We start from the raw sequence: 13,490 nt of genomic DNA, 5'->3' as shown, positions 1-13,490 counted from the left end.
TCTCCACGCTGCGCAGGGGCCTGTGCCTCTCCATGCAGGTCTGGGATGCCTTTTTTTCTTTTTTTACCAGGAGGTCCTGGGGATTGAACTTGGGTCCTCCATATGGTAAACAGGAGCTCAATTGCTTGAGCCACACCCACTTCCCTATCATACTTTTTATGCATTTGTGTTTTAGTACCTATAAGAAGAAAGAAGTGTGTTTACATAACAATACAACACAACAGTACTGGCATTTATCACTGTCCAAATGGTTACTTTCATTGGAGGTTCTTCTTTCTGTTGCTTTGCTCTACTATCTAGTGTCCTTTCCTTTTAGCTTCATTCCAGGGAAGCTGGAATTTCCTTTGGCATTGCTTGTAGGGAAGACTAGAGGTGATGAACTGCTTTAGCTTTTGTTTATCTGTTTATATTTGTTTTCATTTTCCCTCATCTTTGAAAGAAAGTCTTGCTGGATATAAAATTTTGTTTGCCAATTTTTTTTCCTCCAGCACTTCATTTCATACTCTCTTCTTGCCTGCATGGTGTCTGATGAGAAATCAGCCCTTAATCTTATTGGGATTCCCTTCTACATAACTCATTGCTTTTCTCTTGCAGCTTTCAGAACTCTCTCCTTATCCTTGGCATTAAAAATTTGACTGCTATGTGTCTGGGTGTGGTTCTCTTTGAGTTTATCCTGTTTAGGGTTTATTGGACTTCTTGAATGTGCACATTCCTGTTTTTTAAAAAAATTTAAGAAAATTTTCTGCCATTATTTGTTTGCATATTCCTTCTACCGTCTTCTCCTTCTGGGACTCCCATAATGTGTCTATTGGTACACTTGATAGTATCCCACTGGTCTCATAGGCTCTGATTTTTTTTTTCTTTTATTTTCCTGTTCCTTAGCCTGAATCATTTCCATTGTCTTACCTTCATTTTCACTGATTCTTTCTTCTGCCACCTCCATTCTGCTGTTGAAACTGTCCAGGAAATTTTTCATTTCAATTATTGTGTTCTTCAGCTCTGGTATTTCTCTGGAGAAACTCCCATATTGGTCATTCATTGGTTCCCTCATATCCTTTAGTTCTTTCTCTCTTTTCTCTTAGCTCCTAGAGCATATTAAGGATCATTACTTTAAAGCCTCTGTCCTCCAAGTCCAAAGTCTGGTCCTCTTCATTGATGGTTTCTGCATTTTTTATATATTGTTCCTTTGCTTAGGCCATTATTTCCTGTTTCTATCTTGTAATCTTGTTTTGCACCTGTACATCTTAATATTTTAAAGGGTTAAGTCTGGGAGTTAGTTCCTAGGCTGTTCCTTAAGTTTGTATCCAGCTATTGTAAGGACAGTGATTTTCTAGTCAAAAGCAACAAACCAAGGCTAAAAGCACCTTTCACTGTCTTTGCAAATTGGCTCTGCTCTGACTGGTGTGCTTCAGAGTTTAGCCCTCCTATCAAGCAGATCAACTCAAGGCAAATGGGAAGTCTAGGATCCTCTCTATTTTATGTGAGCCTGCATGGAGCCAAATCTGGGAAACTGCTTCTTTTCTTGGGCATGTGCTTGCTAGAGGCCTTAGGTCCTCATTTACAGTTTACAGGTGGTGTTGTTTTGTGTGTGTGTGTGTGATACATTTTCATCAGTTCACTAGATGCGATTTGTTAAATACTTAAAAAAATTTTTTTTAAACCTTAAATAATTTCAAAATTACAAAAATAATAACAAAAACAATACATAGAACTCGAATGTATCCATGCAGATACCCAGATTTACCAACCATTAGCATTTTGTTATATTTGGTATGTCATTTGACCTAATTATATCTGCCTATCATTTCTGTTATCTATATTTATCTGATCTGTCTAATATCTTCTAAACATCTGAGAATAGGGTGCATATATCATTCTTCTTTAATACATAACATGGCCATGTATATTTCCTTAGAATAGGAACACTCAGGTAACCACCTTAAGTATAGCTATCACGTTTAAAAAAGTAACGTTGATATAAGGAATATAGTCCATATTCCAGCTTTTTCAGTTGTCCCAATAATGTCCTTTTGGACAATTTCTCTTCCATTATTAGATCCAGTCCCCTTTGCCCTTGAAACAAAGAATCGGTTGTGGGGTCAGAGATCTTAAGCATTGTCCCTTAGGACAAATTAGGATCCCAGTGGTGACAAGGCACAGCAGGGAGGGGCTGGGCCAGCTCACGTGATGGACACGTGCTCTGGCTCAGAATGACAGGAGAGGGGTACAGTTCACCTCCCACAGCGGGAGCGTTCAGGCATGGAACACCTGCATTCCATCCTCTTTCCAGGGAGCCAGGCCCCATAAATTGCATACATCCTAAACCAGGCACATCCTGTTTAGAGTTTCCCACACAGAAGGGACTCTCTTCCTGGTAGATGGAACAGCAGGGAGCCCTGACTTCTTTCTTTCCCTCCTCCCAGTCATATATTAATTTGTCATAGAAATTGGGACCTCTTTCTGAACTCTCTTCTGGCTCACTTCTCCATTGCTATGCCAGTGTTACACTTACTTGATTATAGTGGTTCTCTATAGTATGTTCTAGACAGGCCCTCCTTCCCATTTTTATTATTATTGTTATTATGTTTTACTTTTTTTGGTTGTTTATTCTCAAATGTAAACTTTAAGATCATATCTAAAACTTTAACGTTTGATTAGGTTTCTAATGGGAATTTACATGACATCTATATTTGGAGGAATAGATACCACAGCTTTCATCTAAGAACATGGCTTGCCTTTCCCTTTGACTGTGTTTATTTTTGTTTTTGTTTTGTTTTATTTTTTTGAGGTACCTGGGGCTAGGGATTGAACCCAGGACCTCATATGTGGAAAGCTGGCTCTCAACCACTGAACCACTTTGGCTCCCCTGAGTTGTTTTTTTTGGTTTGCTTGTTGTTTCTGCTTTTTCTAGGAGGCACTGGGAACCAAACCTGGGACCTCCCATATGCAAAGAAGGTGCTCAACTCTTTGAGCCACATCTGCTCCCCGACTGTGTTTTATACTTTTTAACATGATTTTATACTTTCCTTCACAGGGGCCCTGTGCCTTCCTGATAATCTGTGCTCCCTAAAGAGTTCCTAATTTGTGATATTATTGTAACAGGAATTTTCTCATTTCCAGTCTTCATGCAGAAAAAACTGTACTTAGTCACTTTGTCAAATTCTCTTATAATTCAGATAGTTTTTAGTTGAGTATCTTGGGTTTTCTAGATATTCAAGCTTGTCAGCAGAAGATGGTGTCCTTTCCTCTTTTCTGTCATTCACACCAGACCTTCCTTGACACTGGGCCAGGTTAGATAAAGAAAGTGGCATCTTTCTGCTAAGAGTTTTGCAGTCTGATAGAATTTGTTGTTGGGCATATTTTGGGGGAGAGGTTTTTTTTTCTTTTTTTTTTTTTACCAATTTCAGAAAATTTTATTATGCAGAGTACATTCAGAAAGAAGAAATGTAGCACAGTGGTAAGGCATGCTTGATTTTGGAATGGACATTCCAGAGTTTAGATTCTTGATCTGCCAGCTTTTTAGCAGACTTCAAATACTTTTTTAGCATCTGTTAACATGATCATATGCTCAGTTTTGCCCCCTTGAATTTGTGGAGGGAACCACCAGGTTAACTAAATCTAGTCAGGCCTGGTTTTGTGTCACCTCTGTGTGCCTGGAGTAAGCCCTGGCTGGTCCTGGCCACACTTGTATTCTACTGCTGATAGTTGTCAAAGGATTGCCACTCTCTTTCTCAGTGACCTTGGCCTTGGTATTTGGGACTGGTTTTATCAGTTCTTAGTGAGGGGCTTCCTGTATACAGTAAATGGGGGAGCTGGCCAGATATGGCCTGGAACAGTTTACACTACCATGGAGTTAAGAGTTCGCAGCTGGAACTCAGCCAGGAGCCCTCTGTGGGTCAAGGATGGTCACCTGGCATTCAGTGCCTCATGGTAATTCCTCACTAGTAGTCCACTTTTTGGGTCAACTTGGATAATTGATATTTTGCAAGAATTTGATTCATCATCTCTTGATTTTCAAACTTTTTTCCATGGAGTGTGAGCTGTTCTCTTTTATTCCCTCTCCTGTCCGGGCTTATCTCTCTTTTCTTATACCCAATCCCATCTTAATTTTTTCTTTTAATCTTAATTTCACTGCCTCCTCCTTTCTGACTGAAGACGGTATTCGAGTCTGTGTGTTTGGAGGTTGTGCATCCCTTTTTCACTGCTGCAGCTCTGTTGGGAGTTTTCCTTTCCTTTTCCTCTTATGCAGGGTTTATGGAGGATTGCTTCCTATTTCCAAGAAGGTTGGATATTTGTCTTTTTGTTGGGTGGTTGAGGTCACCTTTTGTTTTTTGTTTCTAGAACTCTGGTTCAAATAGCCTGAATGACTACTGCTGGATCCATGGAGATCCCCTTTATTTCTAATACTGTTTTGTGCTTTCTCTGACAGCTCTTGCCAAAGGTTTGCTTATTATGTTTGTCTTTCCAGGCTAGCTTTAGACTTCATTTAATTTCTGTTCCGTGTTTTCCCTTTCTTTAATTTAAAAAATTTTCTCCTACCTTTTCTGGTTTCTTTCATTCTCTTTCTAGCTTTTGAACTGTGTTAGAAATTAGCAATAGACAGGGAACCGCTGGTGTCAGCCTGTGGGGCCACAGCCATGCTGGTTCTGACACTGGTGGAGACTCACTTGTGGCCTAGCACCCAGGCAGAGCTTGTCTGTTCAAAGGAGGGATGTATTCGCTGGGCGGTTGGTTGATCCATCTTGGATCTGACTTGTTGACGTTTGGTTCTTAGGGTTCTCCCCGGTTCTGCCCCTTTCTTCTAGTGCAGAGTCCTTCACCCCAGGCCCCACCCATGCACAGGTTCTCCCTGATGGAGGAGCAGGGGGGGACAGGAGGGCCTGAAGCATTGTACCCCCCCGGTCCCCTTCCCTGGACGGTGGTCCTCGGGGCCTTCTCAGTCCACCCAAGCCCAGGTTCCAGGGCAGGCGGCTGGGTTGGCTCCTGTCCCTCCTAATCCTCTCCTCCTCTTTTGCCAGCTTCATCACATTCCGCTCCTGTGCTTACCTGGACAAAAAGCATACCATCTTTGGGAGGTAAGAGAAGCTGCTGGGGGCGGTCTAGGGTGCTTGGGGGCGGGATGAGTGGGGTTACCCTCCCCAACTAGGGCCTTCACTTCCTTTGCCCAGACCTGAGCCTTATGCTCGCCTTGCCTGGATTAGTCACCTCTGGATGGAGGCCATGGCCAGAGAAGCAAGGACATGTCTGTCTCCTGGATCTGTGGGGCTGAAGGAGAGATGGATGATCCACATTGCAGCCCCATTTGGCCAATTGCTCTTGGCAGCCAGCTCCCTGTCATGCTCAGCACCTTCTCTTCTCTGGGCCCAAATCAGAAATGGGAGTTATGTCCTGCCTTGTCATCCTCTAGTCCAGGGCTAGCAGACCCTCTCTGTCCAGGGCCACTTGGTCTTTTTCAGTTTTTTGGGCTACATGGTGTCTGCTACTGATACTTACCTCTGCGTTGTAGCCTGGGAGAGCCATAGGCAGCATGGAAACAAATGGGTGAAGCCGGCAGGGAGCTGGGCCCACAGCTACAGCTGTTGTTTGTGGAGCCCTGATCACCCCCGCCTAGCTGCTGCCAGGGGGCTCCATGCCCGTCCCTTCCCAGCCTGGCCTGGTGCTGCCCAAAGGCCCATGGGACTATGCCCCTCCCTGTGTGAAACACCTTCCAGGGCCCCCATCCCTGGAGTACCTTGGGGCGTTTGCCCTGAGGGGTCCTGGCCCTCCACATTTGCACCTGCCTCCAACCCTCTCCTGCAGGGTTGTTGGGGGCTTTGACACACTGACAGCCATGGAGAATGTGGAGAGCGACCCCAAAACTGACCGCCCTAAGGTACGCACCCAGGGAGAACCCGGGCTCACTCCTGCCTCTTCCTGGCTGCAGCCATGGAGGGCTGTGCCCCCGCTGACCTGACTGTCCACCCCCACCCTGCTGTCAGGAGGAAATCCGCATCGACTCCACCACAGTGTTTGTTGACCCCTATGAAGAGGCTGATGCTCAGGTGAGGGCCGGGTGGAGAGGGCAGCCACAGAGCCACAGCTCAGCGCTGTCCCTGGCAGCCACAGCCCTGCTTTCCCCCCAGATTGCCGAGGAGCGGAGGAAGACACAGGAGGAAGAGAAGGCCCCGGAGACCACAGTGAAGCCCAGTCAGCCCAAGGCGGGGAGCCAGGGCCCCCAGACGTACCGCCAGGGGGTGGGCAAGTACATCAACCCAGCGGCCACGTGAGTCAACTGGGGCTGCCGCCTGGCCGTGGTGTTCCAGCAATGTCCTAAGCCAGATCGTCTGGTCTGAACATGGCATTGTGGGTCCTGGCACGAGCTGGGGGGCAAGGAGGACAGGGCAGACCCTGGGCTCGGTGCAGGCTGGAGAGAATGGGGCGTCACCTGGGGAGAGCAGAGCGGGGTTCGGCTGGTGCGTGCAGGGGTGTGTGGAAATGGACACCTCATTGCTGTCTTGAGGCCAGCTGGTGAGAGTGGGTGTGGAGAGGATGTGGGTCAGTCTGGGGGCCCAGGTGGCAGCTGGAGCCCGGCTCTTCCCTTCGTAGGAAACGTGCTGCAGAGGAGGAACCATCAACCAGCACAAGCACACCTGCGGCCAAGAAGCGGCCCAGCCGGGGTTTCGGGGACTTCAGCTCCTGGTAGTCTGCAGGCCAGCTGCTCCGAGCCTGTTGGTGATGCAGGGCTGGGGCGCCGTGTCCTGAGGCCTGCCCTTTGGCGTGAGAGTCATTTGAGCCTCTGCCTCCTGCCTGGACCCCCCTTCCTGGCTCAAGATCCCCTCAGACCCCTAGGAGCCCACAGGCCTCCCCATTTCACCACCATGCGGAACAAGAGGGACAGGCCGTCCCAGGCAGCGCGTCTCGGTTGCTTTGCAAGAACTGTGTCATGTCATGTTTTTAATCCCCCACCCCGCCCCAACACCCCGATTCCCATTATCTTCTCAGGGGTAACCCATTTAGTGAGTGTGGTCCCAGGAGCCGGTTGGAAACACAAATGCTTGGAGCATGGACAGAGGCTGTGCTTTAACAAGCCTCCTAGGTGAACCTGGACTATGCCTGACTGGGCTTTCAGAACCCCTCTTCTGTCCTCCTGTTTGGGCGCGCGGAGTGCAACACCCCTCCCTGCTGGCTGCTGTTCCCCTTAACAGGCTCCTCCATCAGTCAGTGCTGCCTTCCTGGTCTGTCCAGCCTAGGTCTGTGTCTGTCAAGAGCCCTACCCATGTCTGCCCGGCCCCTGGATGGAGAGGGACTGCTGGGACTTGTGGGGGCAGGGGCCCCCGCCCTTAGATACCCAAGCCTACAGAGAATCCTTGCTACTCCCAGGGCCCATCCTTGCGCCCCAACCCAGCTCCCTCATCACCTGCCTGATTGCTCCTGGGCCGGCTGCATCACAGTCTCAAGATCCCTCCCGCAACCCCATTTTCTGTAAAACATCTTCAAAATGTTGATGCTGTCTGCCCCTCCTGGCTGCTTCTCCATTCTTTACCCTGTGCCAATCTGACTTCTGTCCTGACCCAAGCAAACTGCTGCCCTAGGTTTTACCAGAGGCCCTTCAGATGTGCTGGGCACCGCTGACCTGGTCTCTAGCCCTAGGCATCACCATCAGCTCCCCCTTCCAGCCCTGGCCCGGCTGTCTTGTGACCTTCCCCACCCTGGCACCCCTAGTGACCCCGGCTCGTGGATGTTCTGACTGTTCCCCCTTGGTTTTTCATCTCTCCCTCACTTCATTCCAGCAGCAAGTGTCCACCGTGCTTATTCCCAGAACATATTCTGATGCTTTTTCTATCCCTGGAGCTGGAGCCCTTGGGCAATTCCCTGTCTCCCCTGAGCTGCAAGACCAGCACCTGTCTTGCTGTTTCTACCTGTCCTGTCACCCGCAGCCACTGGGCGATCTTCATGAATGCACCTAAGCTGTTGTCAGCTCACGGCACTGAGAACTAGCCCCCACGCCTCACCTACGGTTGGCTCCAGCCCTTCTTGCCCTCCTGGCTCCTTGATGGTCTCTCCCAGCCCAGCACATCAGTCAGGGATGTTTTCCCATGGGAAACAAGGCTGGGGACTTACGATCTAGCGACTGGTGGCCCAGCCCCTCCATGCCTGGGAGGGCTCCTTCACGCCCTTTCTCAACCCCTGCCCCCAGGCTCCTGGTGTCTTGGGGGTAACGTGCAGCCCAGGCAAGGAGGTAGGGCCTGGACTTGGGAGCTCCCTTTTTGCCCAGGAAGACTGGGTGCTGTTCTGACTGTCCAGGCAAAGTAGCTAGGCCCTGAGTGATGCAGTCAGATGGCAATAGTAGCCCGTGACGTGCTGGCTGGAGCCACCCAGGCTCCCAGAAGAGGGGGTCCCTCCACTCCCCACAGGCTGGGTGGGAGCAGCGCATCCGTGAGAGCTGGCACCATGTGAAACAAGACGACTGCATCTTGGAAAGCTTTATTTTAAACTTCACACAGAGAGGATCAGAGGACAGTGACGCTGAGTGAGGCCAGAGCGCAGGCGCTTCACAGCCCTGGGGTGAGCTTCGGGGCATCCAAAGGCTGGAATTCCCAGCCAGCCTTCCCCAGCAGGGCAGGCCCGTCCGCTCAGTGGGGAGCCCTGGGCGCTTCATGCCTGGCACCTCGCCACCGTCGACAGCAGCACCAGAAGCCGCTGCCAGAGCCTTGGACAAGTGCATGTTTACATTTCTATGCTATATTTCAGAGATGAAATCATAGTTTTCTAGATATTGAAACACTTGGATTTTATAAGTACCTGATTAGGCCATCAGATAAATTAAAGAACTTTTGAAAAAATTCTCACTTCTGATCCTTTCTAATACTTGACAGATGCCATCAAGAGTAAAGAGTGTTAAGGTAGAAAAATACTATATATATATATATATATATGTATATATGTATATATATTTATAAAATGCCAACAGAACTAAACTAGAATACACTCTGCCAGAATATTGTCCTAAGTTGTTTAAGTTAAATGTTTAAGTTAAAGATAACCCTCTACTGTTCAAGGAAAAAATGTTTTAAATAACTTAAATAAGACTGGATGATACTTGTTTAGGGGTTTAAGAGGTTGGAACATTCCAGCACATGTGCCCCAGCACACTGGTGGTGGTGGTGGAACACCATGTCCCTGAAGCCAGCTCCTGGTCAGTTCATTTGGTTTAAAAAGGAGCTTGTATTTGCAGAAGACCAACGGATAAACTGATAAAAGTATCCATTACAAAAGCATACAAAATAAGTCATAAGACTGATCACTAGTAAAAAAGTTTAAATGCCACCACAAAAGACAAGAAACCAAAGTGCTCAAAGTGAAGGAGCAGTAAACTCACCCAGAACATAGACAAACTTTTTAACTTTAGCATATATGAAAAGTGGTCATTTTAGGAGATTCTTTTCAGTTTCCGTGAAACATCTTGTTGAGAAGAGGTCAGCAGCCAGGCTACCTCCCCTCAGCACTGGGGTCTGGACACGGCCCACCCAAACTTCCACCTCCATTCCCGTGGCACATCCAGTTGCAGTACTGAGGCTGAGCTCCCCCTTGGAAAAGAGAATCAAGAATAGAAGTGAAATGCCAGTTTAAGGTAGGTTTTCACTTATTTGGTACTCATCCCTTGATCCAGGAAGAGGTCTTTGTGTTTCAGTCCCTTCAAAGTTTTATAGAATGCACCAAAGTCCCGTAAGTTTGCTACATCCTGTGCCATTTCATCTTCAGGGTTCAAACCCTGGCAGCAAGATGAGTATGTTGTTGGGTGTATCTGCTCTATAAAGCCTTAAGGCTGGGTGCTATCTTTAGAAACAGGGAATGCGCTGGGACGGCCTGTTCTGCAGGAGGAAACCAGCAGAGTGAGAGACCACCACCAAGCCTCAGAGGCTTACAGAGTGGGACAGATTCTGCCTCTCTTTTGCAGGCTGGAGGTGCACCTTAGAAGGGCTCCAGCCACAGCCGTCAACCAGACCGGGCTGCTCCTGCCAGGTTGTGGGCTCGGGGAGAAGTGTACCCAGTGAGGGAGGCGGAAAGCCCCCTGGGGTTTGTGATCCCTCCTGTGTTCCAAGGCCGCAAGTGTTCTGTCTGGGCTAGGAGAGGGTTTGACACAGGGAAGGGGATGTGAAACTGGGCAAGAATTGTTGCCCTTACTGTGCCCAGCCAGGAGCACTGTGCCCCTAAGCTAGTCCCTGCTCTGACAGCCCTGTTTTAGAGGCATCCCGCCAGGCTGAGACCTAGGCATGCTGCACTCTCCCTGCCCCTTTGCACACCTGTGGTGACAGCACACTGAAAGCCACCCGGACACCTGGAGCCACGGGTCAGGCCCAGCAGTGAGTCAGGTAAGAAAACTGAAAACTAACTCATCCAGGAATGCTTTTGGGCACCTATTTTCTGCAAACTGGCACAAACCCTCAGGGGTGATGCCCACTTCCTACAGAGGCATGGGTGGACACGGCAGAAACAGGACTTTGGGATTAGACAGATACCTTCTGTCTCAGTCTGCGTCACCAAACTGGGCAGGGGAGAGAGTGGCCCACCCAGCAAACCAAACATCTTCATGTACAAAGTTTAAGCTGATCTTGCAATTTTAACCTTTTCTGGAAAAGTCTGGGGGAGAAAACCTGGCAAATCTCAAGTTTTGAAGATTTTCCTATTGGTTCTGGCCTCTTTCGTATGCAAAAATAATTCTTTTTCTTCAAGTACCTCCAGAGTAGAAATGAAATCCGGTTTTTACTCTGTCCAGTGCATTGAACTGTAACTACATGGAACTAGCACAGCCATTTACCAACATGTGAATTACTGTCACCATTGCAAAGGGAGCCCCCAAAGACCAGAGTCCTGCAAAGACCAGGCACCTTTAAGAATGGGCGCCTCTGCCGCCTTGGGAACGCAGTCTTCTGCTCAGCTAGTTCACCGCTCTCCGGTAGAGAATCTACTGGCTTAAATCAGATGTTTCCACGAGACACGTTTCTCTAGCTGTAGCTCATCTAAAAAGTTACCAGGGATGTCCTCTGTGTTCAAACAAGGTTTAAAAAAAAATGCCCTTGATGTATAAGTTCATTGACTTTCCAGAAAATTCTTAAATGAGCACTACTGCCCCTTAACAGTTCATCTGCAAGAACATATTTGTCCTTTTGTAATGGAAAAAAAAAAGGATTATGAGATCTTCACTCTAAAAAGGGAGGGGCGACGTGCTGTTCTAGAGAGACCCAGTCCCGACAGTCTTCGGAGATTCTGTTGACTTTTCTACTGAATGTGAGAAAGCACAGCCAAATTCTACATTAAAGGCAAAGGCTGAAAGAAGATATTAACTAGACAGAGAAGTCATCAGTTGGTTAATTCTTTCTCTAAAACTCTAAGTTAGAAAAAGGTCATCGGGAAACTTCAGGAACAACCGTGTACATGAAGTCACAGATCAAGAGGGGGCGCCTTACCCGAGGAAGCGGGCCGAGGGCCTGCGGTGTCGAGCGCTGCGTGGCTGGCCTGTGAGGTTAAAGTTCAAGAAAGAGCGTCATCCGGGATGCTCCTAGGTCTCCATTACGTTTACAGTCTCTCTCACAAAATAGTATTCAAAATCGGACGGAAAGTTCTCACTCTACTCCCAACCATTGTCTTTGATCATGTGGGCAAGCTCAATAATAAATTTTCCTTCCTTATATTTCTGACTGCTCTCAAAGGCATGTTCCTTGGGGGGAAAAAAAAAAGTAGAGAAGGTTTCAGGACAGAATCTGTTTAACTTTTCAAATTTCATTATACTCTTGGCAAAGAAAATACATGTACAGCATTGTCCATGTGTGGCCGTCAGCCTAGTTGTGTCCCTTGGGGCCATGAGCCGCCCATCCAGGGCCCGTCCTCCAGGTCAGCATGGGATTTTTGTCCTTGTCATGAAGTTACAATTAAACCCAGGGGAAAACACTGACTGAACATCTGTAAATCGGGGAATTTAGAAGATACAAAGGAAAGCAAGATGCTTCCTTTTCAGGAATTCCACCTGAGAATATGAGAGGCAAATATGAGAGCAACAGGAACAGTTCTGAGGAGGGAGGGAGGGAGAGGGGCTGCCACATACCCCTCCCAGGGGTGCCTGCTCAGACTGTCCCAAGCGGAGCCTGCAGCCAGGGCCAGGTACTGAAGACTAAGGCAGGTCCTGCTTCCCTGAGCAGCAGCCTCAGGACAATGGACAGACACGGGAAGAGCGCCTCCCAGTGGAGAGAGATGGAGGCAGCAAAGACAGGCACGTGCAGTTTCTGGGCCTCAGGAAGGGACCTCACTCAGGAAAGGCTTCTGGACAGGGAACCCTGGGATGGCCTCGCTGGCCCCCACCCCATGCTGTGGACTGTGTGCACCTCACATCTGCTCGGGATCCTGGGAGACAGAGCCAAGGGCCATGGGGGACCCATCTCGCCTCTCAGGCAGGCAGGAAGAAGGTGAGACAGGGCCACCTGCTGCATTCTTGTCTGTCTTGTGTGGGGAGGGGCCCAGGGGTCTACGCCTGGCTCTGAGAGAGGCTTTGGACAGGTTTGGAGGTGACTGAGGTCACCAGAGGCAGGCAGGGGACAGAACAGGACACTGGGGCCCTCAGAGTGCCAGCCAGGCCTGGTGAGAGTAGCTGGGGCCTGACTTTTCTTTTTTTGGATGAGAAGACGTGGCCATGATTTAAGAGAGAAGGAACCAGAGGAGAGGAGCCAGAGGGGGTGAGAGGCTCTACCCCTCTGCCCACGGGCCCCTTTTTCCACCCCAAGACCCCAGCCAGGTCCCAAGGCTGCATCCCCAGGGCTGCAGCAGATCTGCGGGGACAACTACTACAAAGCAGTGCTGCCCACCACACTGGCTGTTGGCCATGCAGTGCACGTCCCTCCAGATGGGTGGACAGGAGCCTCCTACTGGGGCCCCTGTCCCTTGTTCACTGGGACCCTCAGGGTCAGGGTGCAGTCCTGTACCAGCATTGGTGAGTCTGCATGGGGAGGGTGGGGGCTATAGGACAAGGCCAGGGCCATGCTGCAGAAAGGGCAGTGCCCACAGACCCTGTGGGGACACTGGCTTTGTGTAAGCCTACGGGACTACACACATATTTTCACTGGCTTCAAAAGAAATTGTTTTAAAAGATGTATTCTTAGATTCTGTCATACTTCCTTGCAAAATAATTTTGTGTCCATCTGTAATGTTTTATTACTGTAAATCTTTTATCTTTGAAATGTTAAATAAAAGACAGTTACTCACATATTTCCAACCAAGAGTGGTTTTGCAGTTTTCACAGTAGATGTCTGCGACAGCGTGTAAACCAGTGAGGAGGACCCTCTCCTCTGCTGGGCCACAGCCCACGTTCACCCTGGGGGAAAAGATCAGGGGACAGGGCTGAGACCCACCCTTCCCCTCAGAGGCAGTCCCTTACAGCTGCGGCACTTCCATCCCCACCAGTAGGGGCGCTGCCAGCTCCCGCTCTGCCTACCACCTTGTCAAATTTCCCAATTGGTTAC

The 13,490-nt window shown here is 48.8% G+C and overlaps 2 protein-coding genes across 4 annotated transcripts in view; one reads left to right on the top strand and one right to left on the bottom strand.

The window, feature by feature from the left end:
• Nucleotides 1-13,244, top strand: part of PPIL2 (peptidylprolyl isomerase like 2) — a 61,840-nt gene extending 48,596 nt beyond the window's left edge. The window contains exons 16-20 of one of the 2 annotated variants that reach the window (XR_011646534.1): nucleotides 5,019-5,075; nucleotides 5,169-5,872; nucleotides 5,979-6,041; nucleotides 6,123-6,262; nucleotides 6,586-13,244. Coding sequence is in view for 1 of the 2 variants with exons in the window: in XM_058281751.1 (XP_058137734.1) it covers nucleotides 5,019-5,075; nucleotides 5,800-5,872; nucleotides 5,979-6,041; nucleotides 6,123-6,262; nucleotides 6,586-6,682 (430 nt within the window). In the remaining variant the exon portion in view is untranslated. The remainder of the gene's footprint in view (nucleotides 1-5,018; nucleotides 5,076-5,168; nucleotides 5,873-5,978; nucleotides 6,042-6,122; nucleotides 6,263-6,585) is intronic. The other variant, XM_058281751.1, reaches the window with a different exon arrangement.
• YPEL1 (yippee like 1) overlaps nucleotides 8,448-13,490 on the bottom strand; it is a 44,907-nt gene continuing 39,864 nt past the window's right edge. Inside the window, exons 4-6 of one of the 2 annotated variants that reach the window (XM_058281753.2) lie at nucleotides 13,234-13,342; nucleotides 11,448-11,496; nucleotides 8,448-9,566 (exon numbers count right to left, since the gene is read on the bottom strand). In XM_058281753.2, the coding sequence (XP_058137736.1) occupies nucleotides 9,469-9,566; nucleotides 11,448-11,496; nucleotides 13,234-13,342 (256 nt within the window). In that variant the 3' untranslated portion in view covers nucleotides 8,448-9,468. Of the gene's footprint in view, nucleotides 9,567-10,724; nucleotides 11,699-13,233; nucleotides 13,343-13,490 lie in introns of those variants that run through there. The other variant, XM_058281754.2, reaches the window with a different exon arrangement.

The sequence above is a fragment of the Dasypus novemcinctus genome, chromosome 19 (genome assembly GCF_030445035.2).
Source record: "Dasypus novemcinctus isolate mDasNov1 chromosome 19, mDasNov1.1.hap2, whole genome shotgun sequence".
NCBI classification, from domain to species: Eukaryota; Metazoa; Chordata; class Mammalia; order Cingulata; family Dasypodidae; genus Dasypus; species Dasypus novemcinctus.
The sequence above is the reverse complement of the archived record's forward strand: the minus strand, read 5'-3'. Positions and strand labels throughout refer to the sequence as shown.